The 25,157-nt window shown below is 38.3% G+C and overlaps 1 protein-coding gene across 7 annotated transcripts in view; it reads right to left on the bottom strand.

The window, feature by feature from the left end:
- Positions 1 to 2,454: 2,454 nt before the first annotated feature.
- Positions 2,455 to 25,157, bottom strand: part of eif4g1 (eukaryotic translation initiation factor 4 gamma, 1) — a 41,642-nt gene continuing 18,939 nt past the window's right edge. For 3 of the 7 annotated variants that reach the window (XM_002935144.5, XM_012963377.3, XM_004914398.4), the window contains exons 3-33: positions 22,177 to 22,273; positions 21,791 to 21,877; positions 20,691 to 20,711; positions 20,284 to 20,451; positions 20,050 to 20,146; positions 19,328 to 19,434; positions 17,242 to 17,334; positions 16,680 to 16,752; positions 14,643 to 15,533; positions 14,331 to 14,419; positions 13,804 to 13,981; positions 13,392 to 13,525; positions 13,193 to 13,312; positions 12,639 to 12,812; positions 12,258 to 12,455; positions 10,734 to 10,880; positions 10,338 to 10,574; positions 10,085 to 10,189; positions 9,611 to 9,865; positions 9,364 to 9,463; positions 9,184 to 9,286; positions 8,066 to 8,313; positions 7,331 to 7,455; positions 7,079 to 7,251; positions 6,289 to 6,414; positions 6,003 to 6,084; positions 5,808 to 5,906; positions 4,366 to 4,500; positions 4,185 to 4,266; positions 3,962 to 4,102; positions 2,455 to 3,802 (exon numbers count right to left, since the gene is read on the bottom strand). In XM_002935144.5, the coding sequence (XP_002935190.1) occupies positions 3,624 to 3,802; positions 3,962 to 4,102; positions 4,185 to 4,266; positions 4,366 to 4,500; positions 5,808 to 5,906; positions 6,003 to 6,084; positions 6,289 to 6,414; positions 7,079 to 7,251; positions 7,331 to 7,455; positions 8,066 to 8,313; positions 9,184 to 9,286; positions 9,364 to 9,463; positions 9,611 to 9,865; positions 10,085 to 10,189; positions 10,338 to 10,574; positions 10,734 to 10,880; positions 12,258 to 12,455; positions 12,639 to 12,812; positions 13,193 to 13,312; positions 13,392 to 13,525; positions 13,804 to 13,981; positions 14,331 to 14,419; positions 14,643 to 15,533; positions 16,680 to 16,752; positions 17,242 to 17,334; positions 19,328 to 19,434; positions 20,050 to 20,146; positions 20,284 to 20,451; positions 20,691 to 20,711; positions 21,791 to 21,877; positions 22,177 to 22,239 (4,830 nt within the window). In that variant the 5' untranslated portion in view covers positions 22,240 to 22,273 and the 3' untranslated portion in view covers positions 2,455 to 3,623. The remainder of the gene's footprint in view (positions 3,803 to 3,961; positions 4,103 to 4,184; positions 4,267 to 4,365; positions 4,501 to 5,807; positions 5,907 to 6,002; positions 6,085 to 6,288; positions 6,415 to 7,078; positions 7,252 to 7,330; positions 7,456 to 8,065; positions 8,314 to 9,183; positions 9,287 to 9,363; positions 9,464 to 9,610; positions 9,866 to 10,084; positions 10,190 to 10,337; positions 10,575 to 10,733; positions 10,881 to 12,257; positions 12,456 to 12,638; positions 12,813 to 13,192; positions 13,313 to 13,391; positions 13,526 to 13,803; positions 13,982 to 14,330; positions 14,420 to 14,642; positions 15,534 to 16,679; positions 16,753 to 17,241; positions 17,335 to 19,327; positions 19,435 to 20,049; positions 20,147 to 20,283; positions 20,452 to 20,690; positions 20,712 to 21,790; positions 21,878 to 22,176; positions 22,274 to 25,157) is intronic. The other 4 variants (XM_004914400.4, XM_012963378.3, XM_004914401.4 and 1 more) reach the window with 2 other exon arrangements.

The following is a 25,157-nucleotide window of genomic DNA, read 5'->3' on the forward strand; positions in this document are numbered from 1 at the left end:
AGGGAAGATCACTGCACAAGCTCTGTGCTGCTGTCAGTTACTGAGCTTAGGGACAGACTCACAATATACTGTACACAATTTAAATGTCACAATACAAGGCTGATTAGTAATTTATTCAGATTTACATTACATTGCAGCTTTGAAATCAATGCAACTAGCATCAGAATGTGTTGACCATCTAGCATCAGCGTAAATGACAAACCATTTTCTCTGCTTGATAATTTGTGACGACCACTAAGTAGTGATGAGCGAATCTGTCCCATTTCGCCATAAAATTTGCAAACCAAGAGCGGCGAAATTTTTTCAGAAGTTTCACGAACCAATTCGGCAATGGCGAAATGCGGAAATTTGCTGCAAATCCATGTCTGGCAAAAAATTTGCTCATCACTCCCCCTAAGCTTAGCTTCTCAACAGCTGCTCAGAGCCCACTGCGTATGTCCGTGTCACTGACACTTCTAACAAAATCCAAGGAGAGGAGCTCCAGTGACAACTTTGAAGGCCTGGACCATTACTACTACTACAGAGATGCTGAGACTTTAGGCTGGTATAACGAGTTCAGTATATAAAACATAGCATTTTTAGCCATACCGATTTTTAAGGTTCGTTCTCCTTGAAACTCCTCAAATTCCACAGCTGACTTAATACCCATTTGAATGGATTAAACTTAACAGCCACATTGTTTTCACCTACCACAGCATCACACCTACCTGTGGTAGAATAAACGCTATCAACATCCCTGTAGGTAGGGCAACTTTGCCAGATGCCAAAGGGGCTACTGTAAGATGCCATAGACAGTCACTGTTTATTAGGCTGGTGGGGGTGCTGTTTGGGCCTGTGTGTACTTGTAATGCCAGGATCTATTTTGAAGCCCAGTCTAGACCTGTTCCCTTACAAACCCCTGCAGAAACTATCCACCTTACACATGCCAGTCGTCCTCATTCTACATTGGAAGGTCTACCCCTGGGTGACATGCCATTGCACTTTGCCACATGGTGGGGCTTATCTACTACAATGAAGGAGAGAGGAAATAATCTGCATAAGAGGGAGAATCAATTTGTGCAGCCACCAAGTGGCGAGTATGCTACGCATGTGGGTCAATGCAGAATTTCCTCAGTCTGTGGTGCAGGAGTGTTAAAATAAGCTCAATCTGACCACCACATACAACGTCCCTAATTTTCCCCCTTTATCACCATATAGAGATGTAAACCTAGTAACACGTAGTGTGGTCATCAGTGAGGCTAAGGAGTGAGCATAAAATTACACCAAGCGCTGATAATACAGACGTTTACCAATATTGATTAAATTGGTGGTTCACATTTAGGTTACCTTTTAGTATGTTATAGAATGGGCTATTCTTAGCAACTTTTCAATTGGTCTTCATTTTGTATCTTATAATTTTTGACCTCAGCAGTAAAAAAAATAATAAAATAAAAAATAAAATTGTTCTATGAGGCGTTAATTTTATTGTTATTCCTTATATTTCAATTTAGATCCTCCTCTATTCATATTCCTGCCTCAGTCAAGTCACTGCCTGGTTGCTAGGTTAAATTGAACCCTAGTAACAAGATAGCTTATGAAATTCAAAACCGGAGCGCTGTTTAACAAAAAGCTAAATAAATCAAAAACTGCAAATTAAAATAAAAATAGCACTGTTTACATCATACTAAAAGTTAATGGTGAACAACCCATTTAATCTATAAGCAACACAACAGACATTAGAGGATGCTGGGAGTCCTAGTCCAAAAGCAAACGTGTGCAAAACATTTCTTCCTGTGTACAGCAGTTGTTAACATTTGTCATTGTTGCACACAGCCCTAAAAGCAGCATCTAGACTGGTGCTGTAGATATTGGGCCTAATGCACTGGCTGAATGAAAGGGTGAAACTGAAGAATAATGCTGCCATTTTTAGCACAGGTATATCCTTATTATTGAATGCCATATACACATGAAATGCATTAGGCTTTTCTTTGGGCATGTTATTTGAATTAAATTTTTTTTACACTTATTTTACACTTGTCATGTACATTGGTGTTTTAGATAGCCCAAGTTCTGTCTGTTTTTATGGTGTTCAACTTTCCCCTTACGTGAAGTTCTGGGATTGGCTCTACTATTTTATAGACTTGGGGTTCAGAATTTTGAGCATGCCATTTTAAGTGTGACAGTACAGCATGTATGACTATTATTCATTCATTGTTAGTGTAGTATCAAAGAAAAGGTGCCAAGCACCACGTAGAGTCAGTATAACAAGGGGAAGATTTAGTGAAAATGTGAAAAACGTGAACTGCTGCAGATTTGTAATTCTTTAATATGGCATTAATAATGAGGTGAAGCAATAGCTAAATGACTACCCGATTTTTTTTAATGAACTGATAATCATCCCTTTGGCTTGAATTGTATGGGATTATTAATGCAGTGACCATACATGTAAAGCAAAGTGCCATTACAGCAAGAAGATAGCACAATTTATGTAATGTTCTCATTTATTTCCAGTTTCTGTGAAAAGAGGTTTTGCAGGAAATCTGTAGGTCAGAATCATTAAATACTTAATAAAGAAAGCAAAAATGTATTTACAAATTGAATTCAATCCTTAGTTTGTTTCATAATTACAAGAACCTCCAGAACATATGGGGAGGGAAAATAACCAAAAGGTTTTGCTTTCTCTATAAATACAGAATTTGCATGGGTTTAAGGGGTGCATCTCCAACACTTGGTGATCTTAACATAATAAAATTAAGTCCTTTTCATTCCCCCTGGAACAGGGGATATATATATATAAAACAAAAAAAAAAACAAAAAAAAAAAATGGAAAAAAAATATCAGCAGTTGGTAGAGTACGCACCAATGTGGATTGTTTCAGATCTGTTAGGAATTCATTAGATTACTAATTTGCATATAAAAAGCAAACAATGAATTTCAGCCATCTTCCTGAACTCCGTGTGGGCAGGAGATCAGAAACACAAGGTTCAAAAATGGCACCTGTTGCCATCTTTCAACCTAAAACAATTTGCAATAATTATATATATTTATATATAATATATATATATTTATATCTATATTTCAGACATCAAGAGCAGAAGGGAAGAACAGATGCAACATCCCACTGAAACATGTGGTCTCCAGTCTGCTCTTGAAAAAAAGAAAAAAAAAAAAAAAATCACATCAGCAAGCGTAAGAGAAGTCTGCCTGTGCCCCGTTGTGTGACAACACAGAGGGTAGAAGGGCACAGCTTCCATCCCTCTTTCAGCAGTCCCAAAATGTATCAAGTACTCATTTATTAAAGTGAACCCCAAAGAAACTGTTTCCAAAAAAAAAAAAAATCCAAAAATGCAAGAAACCTTTACAGTGTGCACAGCTGTGTGCGCGCCAGGCTCCACGCCCAATCTCTGTACCAGGATTCCTACCATCTTTTAATTTTACTCCAGGCTCTCCTAGCAATTTGACCTTGGTCATCATTTAAGCCAATGTCAATTTTTCTTTTAAAAGCAGAATCATGAGTATTTGTGTTTTCTGGTGAAGTCCATTAGAGCTTGGGTGGTGTGAATACAACAGCAAAAGAAAAAAAAAAATGGAAGCCCAGAGGAAAACAGAGAAAGGATGACAGGCATTACTTTTGGCCTGCACTGTTAATTATCAGACTCATCCTCTGCTTCCCGTAGCCATGTGAAGAAGGCAGTGACAGATTTAAGAGCAACACCTTTTCCTTGCTGTTCAGCTGGGTCTTTGCTGGACTCCCACTTGTAGAATGGATCCTCTTTTATCACATCCTCATCATAGAGAGCATCAAAAAACATCCGTAGGAGATCTGGGAACAGACACAGTAAAGCATGTTTCTATGAACATTGTTTACACTGATGTAAAATACACATTTTAAAAATGCACAGGCAAGAGGATAGAGGGAAAAGGGAATGTGCAGCAAGCAAAGGCAGTCACTGGCTTACATCCCACTATGCTTACTACTTACTTGGGGGCTGGTCAAGCTTTACAACAAGTGCCTGTAGAGCATAGAGAGCCTGTAGTTCCTTGGCCTCGTCACTTAAATATTTCTGAAGAAATTTGGCTCTAGTATGGATAATATTAACATCAACCCTACAAGGATTCTCAACTGAAAAACAAGACCAAACAGTGATCAAAAAATAAATAAATGTGAATGGTTGCCTGTTGGTTTTGTCAGTGTTAATACTCACAAATAATAGCAGAGTGGCACACAGTACTCATTAAAGTTCGAACAAAGGTGTTGGATGAAGTTTGCTGGTCATTTAAGTTGGCCTGAAAAGAACAACAAAATAAGTTGGAGCTGAACAGTAAGGTACTGACATCTAACAGTACTCAACCAGCCAAAGTTCTGCAACATTCCCGCCTACTTACTTCAATCCAGTCAAATATCTTCTGGTTACTGCTGTTCTCTTTCAAAAGTTTTGTCAAAATTTTATCAAGTTCAGCAGGGGTGAGGTCTTTCTTACTGGGTGTTTCAGTCTCCTCTCCTGTTGTGTATTCGAGTTTCTACAGGGGAAAAGAAAAAGCAGTTGAGACTAAGGAATAGTTATAAAAAAAAAAAAAAAAAACGATGAGACAAACTGGCCTAAAACAGTCATGATGAAAGGTTTTAGTTTTAATACTGTATTACACTGTGTGCAGTGCAAATAGTTAGCTTTACCACTTGAAGTGTTATTTTCCAATGTATATTTAATTATATAGTTTTAATAAAGGTGTAGGGCAGCCATCTCAATTTATTATGCATAATTCTCTGCTTGTAGAAACCACCACCACAGTTGCCTCCTCAGCTATTCAGTTCTTATCTCTAGGTGCAATAAAATCCGGACCTTGAATGAAAACTATGGAGCAGTGAAAGTCAGACTCCACAGGTCACTGCTCCATCCGCCATAGCCACGGCATATTTTATATTATAAAAAGTTGCGGAGTGCAATCAGGGCAGTTTTAAACCTGTTTTTTCTGAAAGCAGTAGCAGTGAAATCCCCACCTGTCCATGTGCAGCAGCCTTTAGCACAATGGCAGATGGAGATCTCTTTCAACTGCGGGAAATGACGTTGCCCATAGTCAAAGGACTACAGGGGTGAGCATCCCACCTGCCACTGCCCTTAAGGCGATGGGAGGCAATATAGGCAGTTTTGTCTCCATTCACTAAAATACAGGACAGTTCATCCACTAGCATTTAATTTAGCCCAAAGCAAAGCAATGCTAGCAGAATAAAAACATGGAGCTTCAGTAAGGAGCCCGTGATTAATCTTCATTACTGCGGGCAACTTATCTCCATCAAATTCTTTTCCACTGGCAACAATGTTAATCATTTGAAAAAAGGCGATGCAGGGGAAGCATCCAGTATGCGATGATCGATTGATCGAGAGTCAGGCTAGGATCGATCAATAGATCGCCGCATAGTGGATGCTTGCCCTGCATTGCCTTTTTTCAAATACCGGAAGCCAAGTTTTAAACAGATATTTTTTAAAAAGGTATTCAAAATACTAAAAGGTTTGCAGGACAGGGCAATTATTGGGGCAGGGTAGAATACATTTTTTACTTAATTTTTAGTTTTACTTTTCCTTTAACGCCTTTCAAGCAGGGCTCTGGACCTTTTGTTGCCAAACACCCCATTTTGCTGCACAAATCAAATATTTGAAGTTGTGTATCAGTCAGTCAGCACAATACAATTTACATTATGTGACAGTCAAGTGGTTAAAACAAAGCTTTAACTATTTAGCATATATGCCGTTACACTAAGCAAAACAAGTTAAAAACATTTTATTAAAAAAAAAAGTTGAGAAGAATGTTTTAGGATACAGATTTCATACCTTGTCAGTTATAAACTTGTTAATATCCTGGTCCTTGGACAAGAATTCCTTCCAGCTTAGCCCAGATTCTTTCCACAGGGCTCCAGCCTTCTTATGACTCTGATTTTAGGAAATAATTTATAGGGTGTGTTATTAACAAGAATGTACATAATACTTCAATGACAATGACTGCATACTAACCAGGAATATACTCACCATGCCTTTGCACAATAATCCAAGGATTTCTGCCAGAAGGACTCCAGCTTTGCCAATGAGCACTAAAGGTTTGGTCAGCTCTCTAGAAGTGGAAGCACAAAGGTGTCAGATAAAGGAACTGAAATTCTAACCCACTTCTCAGTCCAAGGCAAACTGAATTCCCTTATCCACCCCTCCTAATCGTTAGTAGTACCCAAAACTTCTCTATAAATACTTGTTAAACCCGTCTACCTCCTTTGTCCACAGAGCCACTTTATGGAGTCATCACAAAAAAGATGAATCTTACCTGAACAGCTCCCCCATCGGAATCCCCCCCTCTAGCAGCACAGGGCTGATTATCTCTGCTAAATACAGCCAGATGTGGGGTATATCTATTTCCATATCTTCTGCTACTTCAAGAACTTCAAGCACCCTAAAAACACAAACAAAAAACACTGAACTGAAGAGACAAAGAGAAAGGAAATCAGAAGAATCTGAAAGCTTTATTCACCGAATGATTGACTGGGTAGTAGTTTTAAGAGACAGCGATATTTCCTACCAACTTGCTTTGATCTACTACTTCATCATTACCTTTTAGGTCCCCGACAGACAAGATTAGTAAACTCGCTATTAATCTCCTCTAGGGCAGGCGAATAATCTCAATTTACTCAAGGCACCACATAACTGTTTGGTTGCAATGTGGTTTGATTTTGTTTTCATAAGCCATTATTTTCTAATGTGTGATCCACTCTACCCTAAAATTTATCTTTACGGCATTTAAATTAGGCACAGATCTATCTAGGCAGCACAAATGGTATATTAGATTCTGCAATTTGCTTTGTGAGACTTCTACTCTGATCCAAAGTGCACTTCAACCATTAATAATAATTAGGGATGCACCGAATCCACAGACGGATTCGGTTATTCGCCTATTGGACAGAGTTGAATGGAAAAAATAATTACTACCGATTGATAAAAGGCTATAAGCACGTTGTGCAACGTTTATAGTGGCAGAGATACTTCACACAGCATGAACAAAGAACAATGGTACATATACACTCCCTAAATATTCACAGTGTTTACAGTGGCATACATACCCTTTGTAATACTGCTCCTTGGACAGAGTTCCTGCCTTTACTAACTGGTACAAAAGGAGACCCATATGCTCTCTGGCAATAGTGCTTCTCTCTAGTGTTGACTCAATCCCATTCCGCACAAAGATAAAAAGCAGCGTTGAACTATTAAGCTCCACTACACACTGAAGAGCTTCCTGCAAAACACAGTGTTTGTTAAAACCCTGTAAGAAAAAATTACAATAGGATAGGAAAATAAAGAGAAGGCTACTTCACCTTCATATCATTAATGTGCAAATATTCTTCTATGATGGCTTTAGATTTCTTCTCTAGCTCATCCTCAGACATAGAGGGCTTTGATGAGGCAACCACTGCTGTCGGTGCTGGAATTTCTTTTTTCACTGCAATATAATTATGATACAGTGAGAAGCAGAAAGGTGAGCCAGAGACAAAACTGCAGCCCTACCAGAGACCTATTCCTCTCCTATTGCCTCTTTTTTGCCAGCGACACACACACACAGATGGGAGGGGCTCCCATCTGCCCTCTTTAGTGTATGCACTGATGGACCATGCACTGGCCTGTCAATCCACAAGGGGTGGAGTTTGGTATAAAAATTCATAGCTTACATGATTATGTGCTGAAATCCACCCCATGTGCACACTGAACAATGTGTTCTGTATCTCAGCAATGTCCTGTAAGTAATTTTTTGCCCTAAGCACAAAGTGATCATTGAGGTGGCATGTAAAATGCTAGTGAGTTAGGAAATGAGACAATGTAATTAGGTCCATGCCATTTCCAGGACCTGGTTTCATAATAAAAATTATGTTTTGTTATGTTTTTTTAAAGAAAAGCAGTATCATCCCCAAGAAATCTGTTTCTATGGGTGATTTTCCAAGATAGTATCAATGGTACAGTTAGAACCCTAAAGGACAACAGATAACATAAGCAGCAAGAGACAACCTATTGTCAGATATAACAACAAATAAACGCAAAAGGCTGAGTTCACTTACCACTTTCTTTGCTGCGGTCCCGCTGCTCAGTCATACTTGCCACCTTCCTCACAGCCTCCTGTGGTATATGGGCCTCTCTTTCTCGGCTACGGTCCTCAGTTTCCTTGCTATAGCTTCTCTTTGTAAGAAGAGGACGAGCTCGATCTGAACGGTCAGATCTATCAAACAGTTCTCCCTTATCAAACCTTTCACCTCTATCAAATCTGTCTCCACGATCTTTTTCAGAACGTTCCCGACTAGAACTTCCCCTACAAACAAAATGATTTGCCATAAAGCTTTCCATACATGGGACAAAAAGTAACCAACTAACTGGTGTCAAAAATAATTATTCTCTGCACTGTTAGTCCTGACTACATATACATGAAACGATAATGCATTTGCCAGCTCCCAACAATTACACAAAGAAAAGGAAAATTATTTTTTTAAATTATTTGATTAAAATGGAGTCTTTTTTTATGCTATTTGGATTACAGAGAAAATAGAACCCCTTTCTGACATTTGCTCATTCAGCTTAATTTATGTAGAAAAGGTGCGTGGCCACTCAATGAACTTCCAGAAATAAATATGAGCAATATTAACATAGATATGCCTGATTCCAAAGATCCTTCTGCTTACTATAGTGTTTGGCACCCAGATTATCTAGAAAGTAGCAGCAGTCCCAGTATCCAGTGAATCAACATGAGGGAGGTACTGCATTACACTGAACCTAAGGGAGATGGGAAATTATTTCCTACAATCACAGGCAGACCATCACGGTTTCCTTTCAATCTGTGTAATCCGTAGGTATGGTTACATAATGTGTCTGGAATGTGGTACTGGTTCTCCCCATAACAGTAAAAATCACAGAACAATGTATCAGGTACAGAATATTTTCAGTTTTTCTTCAATAAGAATCAGGTAACTCAAGGAGCAAAGAGTAAACATTACTAGAAGCATATTTATATTAATCATTTTTGCAGCTAAATGAAAGAAGAAAATTCCTATTTTATGCTCTTTACAAACCATGCAGTTTTCCAGTGCAAACTCATTATAGCTCTTAAAGAAATGTTTCATATGCATATATAACACTACTATATTTTTTTTAAAGTTTTCAGCAATACACTGCAGTAAGTCCATACCGATGCAAGGGCCGTCTAGCATCTTGACTCTCAGCAGATGAAGACTGCTGCAAGGCAGAAAACCTGTTTAAGGTGCTGGTCGCAGGCCGACTAGATTCTGGAGCTGCAGTTTAAGAAGACATGGTTACACGCTACTCAATCGTTCATAGCTAATACTATGACGGATAAAATTCTAAGTACCTGTTTCTGCTGGTTTGGCTCCAGTTCCTCCGCTGCTTCCTTTACCCCAACTCAGACGTCCTCCTGGGGCAAGCAGTTGATTTGAATCAATAGCACCAAGCTGTGAGATCAACACAATATAACCAATACTCAGTGACTTCACTCAGAGCATGAAACTGCCAGTCTTCCATTTCTTCATAGAGCAACAGTTCTTAATCTACTACTTAACAGAGAGAAAAACAGTTTTGCACATTTCCATTGACTTTACCTTTGTTATCTTTGTGATCCTAGTGGTGTCAATAGGACGGCTGCCCTTACTGATGGGCACTGTATTCCAGCCATCATCTGCAGGCTGGTTACCCCGGCTTCCAGTGGGTCGTCCTGGGGGCTCTCGCCGCTTGTCTTGTTTAGACATCAGTTGTTGCACCTTAACCTGCTCCCTCTGCTTTTCCATTTCTGCTTCTTTATGAATCTGATCTATAGTTTTAGGGCCCTGATCTGCACGACGAGGCACCCAATTACACTGCAATGCAGAATAAAAAGGTATTTAAAATAATGATAAATGTATCTCTTCTGTTTTATAGCCAGCTGGCATGGGCTGACAGCAGTGAGGTGGAAGCAATGGATTTTAGCTGTGTAGTGCATCCTAGTGGTAGGATCTTCAAATTGATAAGTTTTTTTTTCAACCTATGTGACTAGGATATAAAAATTTTTAAAAAAAAACAGCATATGAAAGACTTACCAGACGCAAATCAATCACATCCTGCAGCATGAATCTAATTCGTGAAGATGTCTTCCGCTCCTTAATGATTTTATCCATCTGGTTGAAGTACTGGTCCATACGTGGCTAAAAAAGGAACGGGTTATAAAAAGACAAAAGCATGAATGAGATAATGAGAAGTGAAAAAAAAAAAATGCTGGCGGATATAAAAGATTATACTGCTTTGCAAATAAAAGGATAGAGCTACAAAATAAAAGGAAAATGTGATGCTGACCTTAGCTCTCTCAAAATCCAGGTCCTTGCCAATGGTGGACAGCAGTCGGCAGAGGCACTCCAGAGATTCCTCATCATGATTTTTTAATAGCTTCACCACACAATCGTGCATTATAGCTTCAGTCAGCATTTTTAACTTAAACAGTTCTCCAATGAACTTAATGTTCCCCAAGGATCGCCGTCGTGCACTGTCACGGGCCTCGACCAGTTCATCATTCAAACGTGCTTTTTCCTCCGGCTGTGGACAAGTAAGGATGGATGTGAGAAGAGGAAGCAACATCCAATTACAATGGCAGTATAATGGCATATCAGTATAAGTTGGGGGGAAAAAAAACAACATACAAAAACCATACCACAGGGAAAATGAGGGTGAGAAATTCTTTTATAAAAATATTACCGAAGCAGCAGCATCCATTTCTTTTTGTTTCTTCTCAAACACTTCATCATCATCCTTATCCTTCTCAAACTCCTTCTGGCACCGATTCAGTAACAACTTGCGGAAGTTGACTGTAACCCCTGGCTTGTCTGTGGTTGGAACTTTAAGCTGTTCAACAGGAACACCAGGTTGTTCAAGAAAAAAATAAAAAATTAACAAGACAGCACATGCATATAAAAAGTTACCATAAAATAAGTTAACTGTAGAAAAGCAGTCATCTTGCTCATGCCAAGCTAAAGAAAACACAGTAATAAAGACTGTAGTACACCCTCTGTTCAGCATTAATTTAATGCATAAGGTGTGTGCCGATCATACTATTTGCCTTCTGTTTTGATCACAAAAAAAATTTAAATTTTTTTTTTTAGCTAAACAGGGCAAACCGAGAAACTGAAAGCTCCATTAAACCTTGTGAGGTATATAACTGACTCCTGCTAACAAAACACAGAGACTGAAGAACGGCGGGGTTATACCATTATCTATCTTGCAAGGACCAAACATTGAGCAGCTTAAATTTCACAGCAAAATTAAGAAATAACTTAAAAATTATAAAAACAATAGAGAAGTATGTTCAGCACATTGAACTAATGTTAAACAAGGGAATATACTGCCTATACGGCCTTTAAAGCAGAACTACAACACCCCCAAGTCGAAAAGCACCTTTAGACCCCCTTCACCTCTCCCTTCTCGCAAAGTGTTTAAAAAAAAAAAAAAAAAAAAAAAAAAAAAAACCTGGCCCTATCGAAAAACCCAACCTAAAAAAGCAGAGCATTCAGATATGCCCCAGGTCTCACCGACGACACAGATCCTGCTTGAACATGCGCAGTTGGGGCTAGCCGGGAAGCAGCATAAACCGCGCATGCTCAACCTGGGTCCATGTCCGTGGTGAGACCTGAAGCATATAAGAATGAACAGAAGATGGTACCCAGATACAATGTTGCGCTGCTCTGCTTTTTTCGGTTGGGTTTTTTTTCCGATAGGGACAGTTTTTAAAGTTATACACTATGCGAGAAGAGAAGAGATGAGAGGGATCTATGTAGGCTAGTTAAGGGGGCTTTTCGACCTGGGGGGGGGATCAGTTCTCCTTTAAAGACTGTAATATCTTGTAAATGACAAGATATATCTCCATAGGTGTAGTATGCTGTACCAGATGACTGCGTCCCTTGAACTAAAGGATAAGCAAGTTAATGTAAAATTGATGTGTGCTATTACAAGAGCACCACCTGCTGGTCACTTTCCGAACATTATGTCGTGAACGAAGTTGAAAGGAGAAAGAAAGAGGAGTGATCTGATGTTCTTCTGGTTAAGAAACATACAAGATAGATAACTTCTCACGTCTATCTTGACAACATCCTCAACTACTTAATGTTTTGAAAGTGGCACGGTTGCAAAAAAATGGATTCATATTAACAGTACTTTTAACCCTATCTTGGAATTAAAAAACATTTTTTTAATGTAAAATGCAAAAGTGTTTCCAGAAAGTCTTACCCCCATAAGGCAACGACACATGTTGGCATATGCAACAGAGAAATTGGGTTCTGAAATGGCTTTTTCAAAAATTAGGTCAATGACACCCTTAAGACGATCTTCGGTATCAATAGTAAGGTCAGTGACCTGCTTCATCAGCTGCTGGAACATCTGAGGGGTCAGCTTATTCAAGATACTGCGAACCCTTCGGAATAGGTCCTTAAGAAATCAAAGAGAAATTAACAAGGTTAACACCTAAGAAAAAATAAAAGCTGTCACAAGTAATACTGGTGTAAGTGAGAAGAATGAACACCGGCTGAAGCACAAAATACTTATGTCTACTGTAAATTTAAAAAAAGTAGCCAAAGCATTACAATTTGTGACGTTTCCAGAATTACCAACCTGTGTCTTAATATTTTCTGGGTCCTCCTCATCGCCAGCTCTCTTGTTTATCGGTTTCCATGCCTTTTCAGCTTTGTTTAGTTGTACATTCTCATTTAATGATACGGTTTGAATAATTTTACGAGGCTCTTTTCGTGGACCCTGCTGGGACCGTCTCGGACCCATGCCAGCTGGCTATAAATCAGAAGAGAAATCTTTATTTAATACATTTACCAAATGTAAAACTATTAAAAACTATTAACCTTTGGACAACCAGTGTGGCAGGTATTGAAAGATTTCAAAGAGGCTGTTCACTGATTAAATTTGTGTGTGTGGGGTTTACCTATCCTTTAAGCTGCATTTTAGTAGAGGATAGCACTCCTGAAGCTTTATTAAATTCTTTATTCTACATGGCAGCAATTTAGAAGCAATGCTGAATTCAGATCACAGCTCTATATCAACCTTATTAAAACAAACTAAATATGTTAATGTCTTTTAGCATTGTTACCCTATGGGCCTAATACTCTGTGTTAAACCTCCAAAAACCCCAGATAAAAGCTATAAAAAGTACATACTGGTCCACGGTTACCCACAGCAGGCCGACCAAGGTTGGCAAATGAAGGTGTAAAATCTGGCCCACAGTTCATTCCCGTCAGACGTGTAGGATCCAATGGTCGCAATGGAGTTTTGTTTGCCTGACAGTAATCAAAAACAGAAAAATAATTTAATTTATCTTTCTGTGATAACAACTATATTAAAGTAATTACTACGCACCTTATCCAGCACCACATCAGTAATTTGAGGAAGACCCGCAGGTTTCTGCATACTGGCCACAATAAACTGGAACCCTAGCAGAAACTCGCGATCATAACTCTTCTTTTCCTCCGGGTTTAGGGGTTTCCATTGCTCTATTAAAGGAAAACCAATAGACATGTTATAAACACTGTTCCCAAGAAATAACAGAAACTGGGGACCAATCAGTTCAATATTTTGCAAAACTGGCCTGTATATTTCTGCCATTTAGGCAGAATTACCTATTTAAAACAGCAAAATTTTGCATGTGCAAAAATTATACATCTTAAATGAAACATATATAGGGCTAATTGATGGTCCAAAATAAAAGCACACATGTGCTTTATCAACAATCCCAGTACTAAGAGATTTAACATTTGTACTGGTTCCTTACCTTCTTTGTATTTATATTTATGTTCTCCTGGTTTAATATTCTCTGCATCCAGTTTATCTTCCTTCTCTTCCCAAGTTTCATCCTGTTCCTCAGGAGGAGCACAAGGGCTCTGATCTGGTTCAGGTGCAGCACTGGTAGGCTTAGAGGAAGAATCCACATCAGAAGAGCCATCACCAGCCTGTAAGATAAAATGTAAAATATGTTGCAGAAACCCATCAGCTGAGGACCAATGCGGTTCTAACAGTTGACCAGAAAAAGTACATGCATAGACCTACTACATGGCCTTAAACAAAAAAAAGTGATGTCATCCAGAAGGCAGAAGCCTGCACTGGAGATCTAAGAGGAGCGGAGCAAAATGCTGTACCATGTCTGACATGATCCTGCCCCCATTTAAGCACCCACAGTATACCTACATTTCATTACAGGTACCCAAACCAGCAGGAAAAAAACAACTGCATTGCTCACACAGTAAGAAACAGACAGTATATTCACAAAATGAACTGCACTGTTTGTAGTCTTTGCTTCACCTCTTTGAACGCATCAAGGAGATCTCCCACTGCCTCTTTCTTGTTTAGTTCCTTCATTTTTCGCTTTTTCTTGGGTGCAGCAACAGCAACTGTGGAAACAAGACAATTTTGACATTTTATTTGCATTTGGTTATACCACCATTTTTGCATGTCAAAGCTAATTTGTGGGGAGATATCCCAATCCTGATTGCTGTAGAGAAGATAACCTTCAAACCATTTGATATATTTTGTATGCAGATATATATGCATTATCAAACGCCAAGCCATGGCCCTAATGTCATTTACAATCATATCCCTTCTTCTAGCACCTACCCTGAGACTGACTCTCGGAGCTCTGCTTTACAACTTGGGTTGAAGCCACGACTTCCGTATCCGCAGGCAATGTTTTTTCTACATCCTCTTCCACAAGCACGTTATCAGAGACTGTCACAGGTTGGTCCTCAGGCTCAGTGATTGGGCTAACATGAGCTTCAACCTGTGAATCAGGTGCATCATTTTCTTGTAGGCCAGGTGGTCCACCTCCATTTGTTAGAAGCAGCTCCTCAGGCTGAGCGATGGGGGATTCTAGGGAGGGCTCAGTCTGGCAAACAGATGTTGGTTGTGGCTGTACAGGTAATACTGGTGTCTCCTCAGACAGTCCATTAGCTTGTGGTTCTTCTGTTGAAACTGTGGGCTCTGTGGGCTCCTCATGTAGAGGATCTGAAGCTGAAGCCTCAGGTTCAAAAGGTTCAGGCTCAGAAATTTGTGAAGGAAGAGCCTGATTGCTTAAATTAAGTTCAACAGTTTCTGTAAGTAACTCCTCTTGTTGCAAAGATGGCACTTGTGCGTCAAGTTTAGAAATCTGTTCAGGGGTAGAGATTTCTGCTAGAGGCTGGGAGGCAAGAGATTTTGGTATCTCTGATTGAGCGATGGGTGCCTCTGCAAAGGCCACCTCCTGTATTGATGCCTCCTCTATAAGAGTTTCATGCTCTGCCATAGCAGCCACTGGCTGGTGTTTGAGATCCACCTGAGAGGTAGAAGTATCAATGGTTGTCTCTTCTGAACTTAGGGGCTCTACTATATGAGAAGTCAACTCAGAGATAGTGTTATCTTTTGAAATATCACACACATTTGCTATGCTTGGCTCAGCTTCAGAGAGAGGCAGAGGAGGGGAAGGGCTCTCTGAGGCTTTGATCAGCACTTGGGTGGCCTTGGGTCCATCATCTGAAAATCGTAATGTAAAAAAGTATAAGGATCAATAACAAAGCAATGATATTAATCAGGACGATTAAACAGGATCAATAACAAAGCAATGATATTAATGATGTCACACAGGGTGGATTTTGGTTTGTACAAGCATCTCAATGGGGGGTGGCAGACTGCTTCTCTTGATAAAAAAAAAAGTAACTTTCCTACATGCAATGTTACTGCTGTGTGCACACTAATAGAGAAGCACATCATGGTCTCCCTAAATGCATAGGCTATAATGACTCAGCATAATTTGGCACTGCTGCCAAAGGAAAAGGCAGTTGTGCTACTGTCTTCTGTAGATCTTGTGTGCCAGGTGAGCTGCTGCCCATGCAGCCTTGCACCATAATTAAAAACTAAAATTAATTCTAAGCAATTATACTATATATAGAGATTTTTAAGTTATTGTAAAATGTATTTGTCTGTCCCTGCACTTCTCATTTTGATTTAATTTGCCACAGCAACTATTTTCCAGGAAAACTACTACAGCCAAGACATCATTTCCCACAATAATCAAAACACCAATTTTCTACTAAAATTAATGGGAAAAGAATGTAAAAGGGAAGTTCTATTGCAAAGTTTAAGTAATAAGTCATCTTGCTATTGGTTTTCATTACATCAGTGAATCAAGGAACTAGATGCATATCTGTTTACTAGATGGGTAGTGCATTGCAAAAATAAACACAAATTGCACCATTTGCCCTGTTTCCAAACAGGACAACAATTAAAATGTGCAGTTGAAGGCGCTGCACTCCTGCTTTCTAAACAGGCAGGGCAAATGGGCTGTTTCAGGGGATCATAGTGGTGCAGTTCAGGAGGTTGGCAACTCCAGGGGTCATAAAATATTTATATGGGGTTTATTTCTCTTTTACAAACAAGTTATGGCTGCGCAAAATAGGCCCATAATAGGTTGCTTATTTCATCATAATACAACAGCCCACCTGTCCCATTTAAAACAGAACAAAACAAGAACTGTCATCAACAAGAACAGTTCCAACATCACCTATCAGCCTAGACAACAGCATGTGGGTGCAGGGTTTTTTTTGGGCACATTTGTACTTTTCAGGTGCAAAACGGTTTTGTTGATAAATTAGCCCCATTATATCAACATGTAAGTCTTACCTGGGCGCACAACAACGGTAACATGATGAACGCTTTCTCCATTAGCTTGAATTTCAGAACTTCCCACAGTTGACTAAAGGTGCGCAGAAGACAAAACTAGTTTAAAAGGAGTACTAATGCAAGTGGGAGATACAATTGCAGGGAAAAACAGAAAAAGCAAACTTTACACATCCATTGATGTGTGCCATCAATAAATGTATAAAGCTGTGCTTTACAGATGTTCAATCCAGAGCTCGCATTTTTTATGGATATCTGAGTACAAGGTAAAAAATGAATGTTCTATAATTTACACCCCCTAAAGAGAAAAAAATAAGACCAGGGTGTCCACCAATGGCTTAGAGTTGTCTCTAGATTGACCAAGAGGGATGCTGCGTTTTAGATTCCCATTGCTGCATAAAGAAAGTCTTAATTTGTACTAAAACTTGCCAAAATTTAGTTTACAGGTAAAACTGGCAACCATATAGGATTGTGTTCAAAAAATGTTGGGTACAGTGCAGTGTTACATATGTAGCCCTATATGAAAAAAAAACTGTAATGAGGGAACTTCACTGAGAACAATCACCTGTGGAGGCGTTGGCGTAGAGGATGTTCTTCCTCCTGAGAGAATTTCTTCTGTGATATCTTTGCCTCCTTGGTTGGGGTCTCTAATTCTTATCTGGTAAGAAAATCCAAGCAGTGTTACATGATATCGCTTTACAGGAATGTTATGGTTTAATGCACAAATAACAGCACAAATAAAAATTAGCATTAAGCACCCCATGTGAAGGCAGGTCTTGATCAGTTCATCCTGAGAACAGTGGAAGAGCTACACTGGACCATGCATCTCCTCTCAAACAACCTTTACATGGCCTAAAGTTGTTTAATTGCTGTGGCTCACCACATGGATGACAAAAACCAACTCATTTGGCGACCTCATCAAAGAAGCAGATCTTCTGTATGTATCAGATTCAGTGTCCAGCCTCCTCATGGTGAACACATTATCCTAGTGATTGGGTCTTTAACCGCCTCCAACTTTGTTAATGTTAGAGAATTGTTAAAGGCTACAATTTTACAAAAAAAAAAAAAAAAAGTATAAAACCTAAAAATTACATTTCTTTCTCTGCCACTCTAAAACTGCCAATAAGTATTTTATACAACTTAGTTGTATAGATGCCAGAACGAGAAAGAGCAGCTACATGCAATGACCAAAGATGCCCAGCTTTCAGTTAGTTTGATTCCAACCATACTGTCCATAGGAATGTGCAGCAGGTTAGACACACCATAATGTAATCCTATCAGATTGTAGGTAATCAGTGCAAAGCAGAAAATCTTATCTGCACCCGATACCTGCGGGTTAATGGTGTTCAACAATTTAGAGAATTGAATTAAGCTGTAGCTTCACTTCCATTAGCCCAAACGAATGAGCAATAGCATTTAGCTATTCCTGTATATGGCATACCAAGTATATTTCCAGGTGGATACCTTGAAGGGTCAGCCAGTACATTGCCAAATTTAAACCAGATACGTTGAAAAGTTCTAGCAATCCTATATAAGACAGATCAGTCAAAGGAAAACAAACAAGAGTATAACCCTGGTATGCAAAAATTACAGTGTTCTTGAACTGTACTCGGATATATAAAGGGAAAGCTCACATTAACTATTAAACTTAATACAACCTTAGGAAAAATAAAAAGCAAATAGTACAATCAAAACGGTTGAAAGAAACACAAAGAACATATTCAAACTAATTGGGCCTTCTTTTGAAAAATCTAGGATTTAGAGACTATTTTCTTTTAAAAAAAGAAAAAAAAAAAACACCCCTCCCAGTAACACCCTAACTGTTACTGCAATTCCAGCTGTGGTTTCAAGAGTTCATTTTCAACAATTACTGTAGGGTCACAAAATTGTGGGACGGGGAATAAGCCAAGAGTAACCTTACTACACATATACTTTGCTACCTATCAGCAAATGGTTGTTGTACTGTTTATCAGCAACAACCATATGCCTCAAAAAAAAAAAAAAAAAGCACAAACCACACTATCGTGAGGCTCAGCAGAACAGCTATTAGTTCTGTTGGGCATGGTCTAATGTACTCTGCATGTTCAATGTATACACCCATTTACTGTACAACACAGCAAAATATGCCTCCGCTTTATAAATACAAAAATAATAGACAAAAGAATCACAGTAGAATTTCACAAAATGTATTAAAGATACAGTATACACCCTTAAACAAATTAAATAGACTCTTCATGAACATTTTGTTATTAAAAAATAAAATAGTTACATCATGTTTGTATACCATACAAACCCCAACCGTATCCATTTGCTGTTTTATAAGGAGTCCCATTATGAGGGATCTGTTAATCTATCTACCATGCAAGAAACAAAACATGAAGTAGCTTCAGTTTGCATGTTTAGCTAAAAATAAATAAATAAATAAAAACCATATATTTTTTAGTGGTTAATACAGTAGCAAAGTCAATGTTTAGCCCAGGCCCTATTTAACTTTTGCTGAAAAGGGGGTATATTGCCCCTTTAACGACATTCTAAACCAAAAATTCATAATTTAAGAAGTACTCATCCTCAAAACATTGCAAAAAAAAAAGACAACTTTTCAAGTTACCAATACATGAAAGTATAAACCACCCCAAAAATAAATTACTTACCGTTTTGCGCTCCCGTTTAGGAGGGATCACCTGTGGCTGATTCATCATAACTTGTGCTCCAGGCACTCCAGGAGGGAACGTCTGTTGTGCAGGGTAATATGCTCCAGCTAAATGTTGAGAAAAAATTAAGATTGCAAGACTGAACAAGATAATCTAAAGTTTTAAATATGTAAGGAAGAGTAGAACACATGTGCCAAGACTACACCCTTTGCACATTTTCAACAAACTTCTATCTATTTCACATTACCAAACCTGCAAATAAGCAAAAATATATAATATGTCACTTAATGCAGAAAGTGTAATTGTCAAAATAATCCAGAATTTGACAACCTCACATTTGTGAGACTTCGAGCTGTCCCAATACTTCATTCTACCTTCCAGAAATGCTGAACTAAATATAGTCAGATCCTGGGTCCTGATCATATAAACACTAGGGGGGAGGTGCAGAACATAGGTCTACTGCTACAGTACACAGAGCTAGGAAAGCTGAAAAACACAACACTAAGTGGGCAAAAACAAAGTTCCTTGGAAAAACATGTGAAGCAGACAGGATTCAGAGACCAAACACACAAAAGTGAGAGGAAAACTGCAGAAATTATTATTGTTTTATTAACATTTATTTATAAAGCGCCAACATATTCCGAAGAACTGTACAATAAGTTAAAAAAAAAAAAAGATTTTAGGAAAAATCAGAACCTCAGGCATTGTTGTAATCTACTCACCATATGTGCCATATTCTGAGGGACTTGCACTGGGGAAGAAACCTGGAGCCCCAGTCTGCACAGGGTACTGGTTTGTGGGCACCACATATGAGCGTCCCTATAAAAGACAATTATACATTCTCATTACACTACAAGACACATAAAAATGCTATAAAAGCTGCAGAGAGTGCAAACACTGAAGCCTAGAAGGAAGATTTTAAAGACTTAATAGAAGAGGGGCTTGCAGGCTCTCACCTGTCCCTGAATGTAGTATCCCTGGGAAGGGTATGAAATCTGTGAAGGAATCATCATAACTTGGGAGCCTGGTTGATACACATGGGCTGGAGTAACTGCTCGAGCAGAAGAACCACTCTGCACTCTGGTGGCACTAGTGGGAGGCTGTGTCCTATTTTGATAATAATGCTGGAGAAAAGGAAAAATGTTATCAAATGTGGCCTACAAAAAAAAACTAGGTACTTGAATTTGCCCTGCACTAAAAAGCACAAGGGCTTATACAATATTAGTGCAGAGTGGTAACATAACTAACTTAAAGATGAGTCAAAAACTCCCTTAGAAAAAAAAATAATAAATCCTAGGAATATGTGGCCTTCCCACCAATACAACAATTTTCAGGGTTATTTAGAGACACAATGAAGCATTACCTGGATTGATCTGAATCCTGCCTGTTAGAAGCAGCAGCAGCAGAAACAAGAAAAAGAAGCAAAGAGGTGGGGAGAAACAAATGTGAAATACTTCCTTTTAAGGGTCATTAGTAAAAAAATGGGCATTGACAGAGGCACAGAAAAAAAAACTAGAGATAGTGGAGGTGGTTGGTAAAAGATCTATGAAGCTGATTTGAGATTGGGAAAAAACATAAGCTGGAACAAGCATGAAAAACAGTGCACAAATGTCTACACAGTTGGAAGACTGAAAAACGAGTCAGATAGGTAGAATATACTGACTTATGCTGTGCCTGAATACTGGTGACAACAGCCCAAACTGAATTGGGTATCTCAGCAAACTGCTTAAGAGTTTGTATAAAAGTGCCATTTGACTACCATGTAATTCCCTATAAGAGCAAAATAAAATACACAGCTAATTGTAGGCACTTGACATTTGTTCTTTGCATGTATATTTGTGTGTGATGTACTACTGGTTCAACAAACCAGAAACCTAGCTGTCACATGCAAATGTTGGTTACAATGCAGTTTATAGACTATGAAACAACTAAGACAAGCTATGTTACTTCCAAAAAAATGCAAAGAGATAAATCAAGTATATTCAGTACATGACGCAATGCCCCATGGTTTATCCATTCAAGAAAAACTCATTTTTACAGCCAAAACACAAAATAAGATGCTGCAGTGCTTTAACTGAATTAGAATAACCCACGTTTACTGCCGCTCATGATACTGCCCATTGTACACATTCAAAAAGAAAAAAAAAAAAATATGAACGTCAGGAAGATGTGGTCTCTGTCCTTCTATAGGTATACATGGTTGGGATCTTAAAAATTGCCTACATCAATTTAGAAGTCCCACATTAAGAAAACTAAACTAGATGATAGTCTAAAAACAGTCCAAAAAAATCTATAAAAAAGGATGAGATACCAGCGTCATGGAAACTAGTATAGAATAGCATGATGTAGAAATAGCTTGCACACAAACATGGTATGACCCTAACTTTTGCACATTTAATACATGGTAATGCATTTTTTCCAGGGGGAAAAACTGTACAGTGCTCAGCATATACGGTCACTTACCTGTCGAGGCTGAGATTGTGTATTCATTTGTGGGGGCTGTGGGGGCCCGAACACAACAGGGGCCGCAGGAGCAGAAGGGAAAGCTGTCTAAAAAGTTAGAAAAGAATAATAAGATATAAAGTAAAGTAGGAGTACACACACATCCACATTAACAGCAAAAACCCCCAATTCCTAGACAGCAAAACGCATTTCCACAATCTCCAAAAAAAAAAAAAAAAAATCACACTCTTACACAAGCAATTAATTCTCTATAGCCAATATAGCCTGCAAATAATACTCCCACAGGCAACAGAAGAACCAGGACAACAAGATTACAAACTTATCATCCAAAATACAACTTCAACATAAAATGAAATATTGCATACAGCTAATTAAAGGTTGCTTACTTGTGAGAGTCCAGGGGAAGGGGCTGTAGGGGGTCCTCCTATTGTTTGTGTGGTTTTACTCATCTCATGTGCTGCGGCATAGGGTCCCCTGCAGTGTCTTTGAGGAATAAATACAAAAGTCAGAACAAGATGGTTGCCATTGGGAGGATTTTTCTGGCAAATACTTTGTTATTTAAATAAAGCATGAAAAGTACAAGATAAGCATTGAGGGTAAATGTCTGCACATATAGAAAAATAAAAGGGTATATAGTCTGTGTACATATTTGTGGACCACTTTTTTAGAAAACATGACAACACACTTATTTTTATATTTTTTTAAAGTTTTCAATGTCTTAGATTGTTATGTCATGTCAATGATGGCTGCTTATTCTTAAAGCCTCCATGTATTGTAACATCATTGGTTGTTCAGCATAACCTGCATGTTTGAAAACTCATTAAAGTGGCTCAATGATTTTGGGGTCAGAAGACTGATGGCGTTAAAAAAACCTTCACTTCACCATCCCATGGAAGTCCATGGGATGGTGTGCTTCTTTACATGATCCTTGTTGACACCTCTTTGAACACAGAGTTTAATTTTGGTCTTTTCACATCAAATTTTTTGGTTTTAGGGGGTATCCAGAAGCATTTTGTTCAAGAACCTCTTTACTGGGCACGTTGAAACAGCCACAGCCTTTTTTCACAGAATTTTAGCAGAAGTCACTTTTGTGGTCTTCTTTACATCCCAACAAATTATTATGCCAGTTGTGTCTTAAGTGTTTTTTGGACTACCTCACAGAACCCAAAATTTTCCACTTCTTGATCAGTCGTGGTTTTGAAGGACAGAACTTAATATATATTTTTTTTAATTATGCAAATGTTCCTGTAGCTTTTTCTGTAGGATCTGGACTTGCTTTTATATTTGACTAAATATTTTCTGAATTTATTTTTTCGTTAAGTGCAATACATACATCGATTCATTGCATGCCTTATTTTAACCCACTAATACTGAAAGTTATGTCATTATTTTACACCAGCCCAGACCAGGCATAACCCAGTGGAGTAAAAGAGAAACACTATGTAATGTGAGAAGTGGTGGAAAGTAAGCAGAGCCAAACTTTTATTTCCAAGCAAAAGGTTGGCCATACACAAAGATGTTTTTACAAAATAGTCAAATGAGTGGATCTTTGCCCATTGTCCACCTATGTGCTGGGTTAATAAAATACAGAAAAATTGCATCATTAAAAGGACATGTCAACCCTAAAAATATTTTTTTGCCTAATAAGAGAATATATAATTATAAGGAACTTTCCAATGTGAATTTATTAAATAATGTTAGCGTTTTAAAAGTTATTTGTAAATGTAATTGCTGTTGAAAGTAGGATTTGCTGAACTCCTGGTTGTTACTTTTTAAACAATGTTGCAAAGGTCTCCTCCAGAAGGACAGGTCTATCAGTCTGCTTGTGTTACACTGCGTCAAGAGTCAGATCGACCAGAGCAGGGAATAGAAAAGGACTGGCAAATACTAATTTTAATAGCAATTATATATACAAATAAGTCAACATCTATTGCAAAGTTGTATTGAATGTATATTGCAAAGTTGCCTAGAATTGGTTTTTCTTTTATTAGGCAAAAAAAAATATTTTGTGTTGACTTTTCCTTTAAAAAAAAATATATATATTAAGTTAAGGGTGACCTCATTAAAATCAGGAATGTAAAGCAGGGTTCAACTAAACAAGTAAAATTATGCATAGGCCAAAATCTCTAAATTGGGCAATGTGTAATTTCCGCCAGTTTTAAAAACACAGGAAGCTATCCAGCCAGCTTTAAACAGTGGGCAAAATGCCCCTCCTCTGCCCTGTTTTCCACCAGATGGCACCATCAAAAAAAACCCTCATATGCCAAATCACTGCTGACCACTGCTTTCTGTGAGATTTGCAGCAGTCTGCCATGGGTAGAAGTTTGGATAGAAAATAAAACACACTTTCTTGGCTGCAGTTAACAGCCAGTGCTTTCATGCAGTTAAACACACAATTCCCTGGCTGCATAGTTTTGCTCACAATAGCCAGAGTGTTTCACATTAACTTCAATGAAAAATAGGGAAGGACATTTTGAATCTGTTCTTTAAAAGCACCAGTCAAAGCATCAAGCCATTGAGCTAAATGTTAAAGACGAATTATGCCCCCACTTTTCAACATTAGTTCAATGAATAGGGCTTGTGTGAAACATAATTTAAACAGGCAAAAAGTAAGAATCAAGGTTTGTTGCAATTTTTTTGCAATAAACAGGGCAAAAACTGAAAAGTCACATTCTATTTCCTGACTGGTATGTATACACCAAAAAAAACTCTAATGCCACATGAGGATTTCACTACCAGCATAAATGCAGACAGAGAAACAACTGATTTTTTCCTTTCTGTACCTGCACTGACAAGCAATGAATGGCAGGGAAACAGCTTTGGGTGGCAGTTGACACATGAAGCAGATTTCAGCCTAGAAATGGCTGAGTATGCACCACCATGTAGCCGCAACTATAGCTGCTTCTAACCTCACAGTTTAACAGGCTGAAGCTAAGGAAATTAAGGGGCAGATTTACTAAACCGCTTAACATTTTGCATTTTTTTTTTATTTTAAAATTCGAATAATCTAGTTTGAACTGAAAAATTACACACAGAAAAAAAGTCACAGTAAAAACTCGAAACTACAAATATTTTGAATTTTCACATCGAAACCTCTAAGTTTTGAAGCAAAAGAAGAATCTTCCAGGAAAGGGAAGGGACATCTGCCATTGATTTCTACAGGATCGCAGCAAGTTTTAGATGGCAATTTGTCAGATTTGGATTTTTATCCATTTTTATGCATAGTAAATCTAGGGAAAAAACATTTTCCTGTGACTTAAACAAAAAAAAAAAAAAACAATCAGAAAAAAAAAATCTGAGAAGAGGGGCTCTTGGTGGACTGCTAAATGGTTTTGATTCTACAAACAAATGGGACACTTCCGCTGAT

The sequence above is a fragment of the Xenopus tropicalis genome, chromosome 5 (genome assembly GCF_000004195.4).
Source record: "Xenopus tropicalis strain Nigerian chromosome 5, UCB_Xtro_10.0, whole genome shotgun sequence".
Classification (NCBI taxonomy): Eukaryota; Metazoa; Chordata; class Amphibia; order Anura; family Pipidae; genus Xenopus; species Xenopus tropicalis.